This window comes from Myotis davidii, unplaced genomic scaffold, assembly GCF_000327345.1.
Source record: "Myotis davidii unplaced genomic scaffold, ASM32734v1 scaffold168, whole genome shotgun sequence".
In the NCBI taxonomy this organism is placed as follows: Eukaryota; Metazoa; Chordata; class Mammalia; order Chiroptera; family Vespertilionidae; genus Myotis; species Myotis davidii.
This window is the reverse complement of record NW_006383016.1, coordinates 4618030-4624047: the sequence shown is the minus strand read 5'-3', so window position 1 is coordinate 4624047 and position 6018 is coordinate 4618030. Positions and strand designations below refer to the sequence as shown.

The window sequence follows — 6018 nt, the reverse complement described above, 5'->3', positions numbered from 1 at the left end:
CGGGGAGAGTCCTCCTATGATTTAAGGCAGAGCTAGAAAATGGAAGTTTCCACAGTGATGGGAATGTTCTGTATCTGTGTTGTAGCCGTGACTCTGTAAGTCTAAGTTAAATAAATTAAACTGTACTTCCTCAGTCACACTAGCCACATTTCTAGCCACATGGGGCTAGTGGCTACCTTCCTGGACAGGTCTAAGGGAAAGCTCTGCTTTAAGGGAAAAAGGGGGTAGTAGGAACCCAGGAGGAAGATGACATGTTCAGAGTGACAAAAGGAAAGGTGACTTTTGCGACATCGTTAGGGATAAATTTTTAATCAAGTCAAGCTCTATTCTTGGAACACACACATTAACGGCTGAATTTTAGTTTTTCCTCAAAGGCTTATGAGGGACAGGGTTCCAGAACTTCTCCCTTCCCTCCCCCAGAAGTCCAGGTAGTGTGGGCTGCCTTGAAAACATGCCAGTGGGATTTGCTTGTGGGAAGATAATGGAGGGGAGTTCTTATCTGTGAATGTTTTGGAGGATATACCTGGCCCACCCAGGATGCTTATTATAACCATCCAGACTGCTTGTTATATCTAGACCTAGAATTTATGGATTTATGAGATGTAGTTTATAATTCTCTGCCTTGTGTGATTTATGGATTTATGAGATACAGCTTATAAACTCTCCAGCCTGTCTGATTAATAGAGTATAAAAACAGAGAAGCTCAGACTTAAACAACTTCTGAGCTGACATGTGCTGTACACAGTTAGTACGCTTCTGTTATTCCAAAAAACCAAGACATGCACCATTGAGGGAAAAGGCAGGGCGGGGTTAGGAAACGGAATCTGATGGGCTCAGAGCACTTACAAAGTAATGCTCTGCTTGTACAGACCTAGCTGGGAGGGAGCTGTTGTGGGCTTGGCTTTCCAGCCCTCCACAATACACTGAGTATCGCAATAAAGTGAGCAGTAATCTTTTTGCTGGTGGAGGTTTTGCCTTCATTTTGTTAAAAAGAAAAAGCAACATCTGTGAAGTGCAATAAAGATAAGCACAATAAAACGAGGTGTGTCTGTATTTTAACGAGCAAACACTTCCTTAACTTTTGTTTTTTTTTAGCATCTTTCCTAATTTTTAATGTTGCTGTAAATCTAACACTTGGTCTAAATGAGAGCGGAAAGGAGACCAGTATTGGTTGAGTGCTTATTAAGTATGTTGATCTTTATACATACGATTTTACTTACACCTTTAGAACAACCCTGAGATGTACCTATTACTATGACTTTTTTTTCACAAATGAGAAAACTATTGGTTAAATAACTTGCCTCAAATAGTTAATAAACGACAGAGGTGGGGTTTGAGTACTCTTCCCTCTGACTCCAAAGCCCACCATCTTTGCCTTAGAATAGGGTGTTCCTTTGGGGCCTTCAGATGACCTGCTGACTGACTGTGCAAGAGTGATCTGAGTGTATGGTCTCTGAATGAGGTGCCCAACCGACTTAAACAGGAGCGAGCAGGAAAATGGGGAGGAGACAGAGATGAGATTCATTCAATTTTATTATTAGGAAGTTATCACTTATAATTTGATGAGATTGGGAAGACTGGTTGGTTTCCTGATATTATATTCCTGTCACCTTAGCAGTGGTTCTAAACCTTCTGGCCCTTTAAATACAGTTCCTTATGTTGTGACCCAACCATAAAATTATTTTCGTTGGTACTTCATAACTGTAATGTTGCTACTGTTATGAATCGCAATGTGAATATCTGATAGGCAGGATGGTCTTAGGTGACCTCTGTGAAAGGGTTGTTCAACCACCAAAGGAGTCGCGACCCACAGGTTGAGAACCACTGCCTTAGAGCAGTGGTCGGCAAAAGGCGGCTCAGGAGCCACATGCGGTTCTTTGGCCCCTTGAGTGTGGCCACGAAGTTTCAGTCGCACTGTCCGTGCGCGCCCGCACGTGGTATTTTGTGGAAGAGCCACACTCAAGGGGCCGCAGTTTGCTGACCACTGCCTTAGAGGGTAGGAGGCCCTGCCTGCAGCTGCCATGCCCCAAATTTTCTCAGCCTTCTCTTGCCCGGAGTAAGGCAGTGGTGCTGCCTCTGGGAACTGGCGTGTGTGAGTGAGTGGCAGTAAGAGGCAGGTGGGTTTTGGTTTCTCTGTTGTTTCCCCTGTGGAAAGGGTTACATGTTTCTAAAAGGTCGGAAGGCTGCTGCTTAGGGTATGCAAGCTTCTTTGCTGCAGTTTCCGTGGAGAAGGACAACCTTTAGGAAGGGAACTGTGCAAATGTAGAAACGAGAATGATAGGAAACTACCCTTACAGCAGTCCGCATTCCAGAAATAACCCGGCCGGCTTAGGTGTGTTCTATCATCCTGTAAGTGAATGTGTTTAGGCTGATGGAAGGTTAGGTATTCCAGCTTTTAGAAAAAGCTGGAATACCTAACCTTTAAAATTATATATATTTTCTCCAAAGAAGTACTCATTATACATTCTTTTTATGAAAATGCTTCTGTAAAGTTGAATTCAGACCATATTTTTAAAATGCAATTAGGCCCCTTCAACTCTGAGATTTTGGCATTGGTATTCATTAATAACTGCTATGAACTGTGTGAAGTGGCTGTGGCAAATAAAACATGAATCCAAGTAAAGTATGTGCAACCTTTTCTTTCTTTAGAATGTTTTAAAAATTATTCTATCAACAAATATTTTACATTTACAGATAAAAATGGAAAAGGCTGCTAAGCATAAAGGAAAAGCACCAGTGCCATCAGAAACAAAACCTTCATGAAGATTATTGGGGAAATTAAAACCATCATCCAAATGTATCTTTTTTTGGTGTTTATTTAAATATAATATAGTTTATTGTCTCTCAAATTGTTTACTTCTGTTAGTATATAAAAGGCCTTTTTGGATATTTTCTTGATTTAAATAAGTGAAATTACCTTACCTGGTATATTACTTTTATCAAATTTTATGATTTACTATTTTATCTATACTTTTTTATCTCTCCTAACAAATGAGGCTATTTTACCATCAGTCAAAAGAATAGTAAATATCTTTAGTCTATCATAATTTAACTTTTTCAAACTATGTATCTAAAAATTAAAGCTGGCCTTGGCTGGTGTGGCTCAGTTGGTTGAGCGTCATCCTGTGGACCGAAACGTCGCCAGTTCCATTCCCAGTCAGGGCACATGCCCAGGCTGCATTTGGATCCCTGGTCGGGGTGCACACAGGAGGCAGTTGATCAATGTTTCTCTCGCACATTGTTGTTGTTGAGGTTTTTGAACAAATATATAGGGCCACTGTTTCAAAATAGTAAGTTAAAATGATCAATTTTTGCCGAAACCGGTTTGGCTCAGTGGATAGAGCGTCGGCCTGCGGACTGAAAAGTCCCAGGTTCGATTCCGGTCAAGGGCATGTACCTGGGTTGCGGGCACATCCCCAGTGGGAGATGTGCAGGAGGCAGCTGATCGATGTTTCTCTCTCATCGATGTTTCTAACTCTCTATCTCTCTCCCTTCCTCTCTGTAAAAAAATCAATAAAATATATTAAAAAAAAATAAAATGATCAATTTTTTGTTTTTTGAAACTTTGTAATGTTGATTTACGTTTTTAATAAAAAGCTATTTCAAAATTATATAATCATTTTCTAGCAGTATCTCCTGATTTTTAAGTTGTTTTGTTAACTATGCCTTGCATGTAACTATATTGACACCCCTTGTGTCCACTTCAAGTCTCTTAGCCCTACCTCCTCCTCAGTACTGCTGTGAAACACTTCCAAGCAGGCTTCTGTATTGGGACCATGTCATGACTCTCCAGGGATCCTTTGACACTGGCTTGGGATACACACTGCAACCCTTTGCATCATACATGTGTAAAAGATATCGGGGAGTTAATGACATTGGGACCACTCTTGAGTAACCCCCAGGGGGAAGGCAATGGATAAACACTCCCTCATTTGTCTGTCTGCTGGGAAGGCAATTCTGAGAAGCCTTTCATAAGCTTCCCCAGTCACCGACTATTTGGGTGTATCCTTATTTTAGCTTTCTCCTTCCCCCCATTCCACTCCCTGATTCCTTCCCTTGGTTCTGTGGAGTGGAGGCTGTTCCATGATGTGACCCACAAGATGGACCTGGGCCAGAACAGAGTGCTTCCCGCAAGCCCTCTCAGAGATTGTCTGATCATAATCGGTACTTTCCTTCTGATGTAAACCAGAGCCTCTGCTGTGTCCTATGTTGTGCTGGTTCCTGGAACAGGCCATAGTCCTGACCTGGCAAGTATGTACGGAATTTTTCCCGCATCTGGGACCGATGACATACCGTACCTCCTCCATCTGGCCCTTTTCTGTATAATTCTTTGGTGCCTGGAGGATATCCACTCCCTTTTGCGGCCGCCCACACCAAGACATGCCTGGTATGTAAGTTTACCTGAATAAACTGCTAATTGTCAGAATCCAGTTGCCTGCTTCTTTCTTTGGTCTTTCCCTGCCCTCCTTTTAGATGTGGGGCTTTTTCTTGGGAATATATGTACAAACAGGTTCTCTAAGATCACTTTCCAAATAAATTACCTGTATGTATTAACATTTGTCTTAGGCTTTGTGTTTGGTTGGTGCGGTGGGGTTAAACCAGGCTAAGAGGCGTACCAGGAACACACTTAACAAAACTTCAGGATGGGGTTCTGTGACCGGATCCTCCACTGGACAGATGACTATAAAGACCCCACAGGTGTTGGTAAGTGGGACACTGATAATGCCTGGCACGAAGCATCACAGTTACCATAGTGGATTTGGGTGGAGTGCGGGTGGAAGGTAAAGTGTTAGGCTATACAGTAGCTGTGGCATTACAGTGGAATAGGACTGGTGGACATTATAAAGATGGAGATGTTTGTGAGCTATTGCTGACTGCTTTAGAAACCCTGAACAAGGAAAATGACATAGGTTCATGTTGGCCGCTTACCTCAAGGCCTGCCGTCAATGCCAGAGTGCCTCAATGGCACCCTTAACGGCAGTGGTTCTCAACCTTGGTGGCACATTAGAATCACCTGGGAATCTTTTTAAAATCCTGATTTCTGGGCCTCATCCTCCGGAAATTCTGTTTCTTTGTTACTAATGTTGTGGCCCCACCCCATAACAAAGAAACAGAATATAAAATAGTAAAACTGTTTTGTAAAACAGCCTACCAGTTTCCTAAAAAGTTAAACACACTCAACTATACAACCCCACTTTTCTCCTATTTATCAACTCAACAGAAATGGAAACATTTGCCCATACAAATACTTGCACCTGATCGTCCATAGCAACTTTATTTGAAACAATCTCAAACTAGAAACAATCTAAATGTCTCAAAAGTAGATAAATTGTATTATAATCATTCAATGGAATAGTACTTAGCAATGAGTAGAAACAAACTACTCATACAGATGACAAAATAGATGACTCTCAAGAAAATTATGCTGAATGAAAGAAACCAGAGAAAATGTATGATTTCATGAACATAGAATTGTAGAGGATGCAAACTCATGTCTGCCGTAGGAGAGCCAAAGAGGAGAGGAAACATTTTGGGGTTAAATGAAATGACTATCATCTTGATTATGGGGACAATGTGGGTCTCGCCCCCTGAAAATACATTCTGTATATCAGATTCATTACGATTCATAATAGTAGCAAAATTACAGTTATGAAGTAGCAACGAAAATAATTTTATGGTTGGGGGTCACCACAATACGAGGAACTGTATTAAAAGGTCGCGGCATTTTCATGCACCAAGGCCATTTTTTTTCCTTTCCCTTTTGTAAAACGAATGTTGGCATTTTTCTAATTTCGCTGTTTTAAAATTGGAATCGGCGCTAACAAATTAGGAAAGCGCACAAAATTCACGCCACTACTTGACAGTCTTGGACGCCTGGAGAAAGGAACCTGCCTTTACCCGCAGGCGTGAGGCACCGCCCCCCTCTTCCGGCGCAGCGCTCCCCACGTGCATGCGTGCGTGCGTGAGTGCGTGCGTGCGTGCGTGCGTGCGTGCGTGGCCCCGCCCAGTGCCCTGCAT

The 6018-nt window shown here is 42.1% G+C and overlaps 1 protein-coding gene across 1 annotated transcript in view; it reads left to right on the top strand.

The window, feature by feature from the left end:
* The window catches only part of FAM221A (family with sequence similarity 221 member A), a 14001-nt gene extending 10895 nt beyond the window's left edge, over nucleotides 1–3106 (top strand). Inside the window, exon 7 of the mRNA XM_015558130.1 lies at nucleotides 2695–3106. Within this exon, the coding sequence (XP_015413616.1) occupies nucleotides 2695–2763 (69 nt within the window). The 3' untranslated portion in view covers nucleotides 2764–3106. The remainder of the gene's footprint in view (nucleotides 1–2694) is intronic.
* Nucleotides 3107–6018: the final 2912 nt, after the last annotated feature.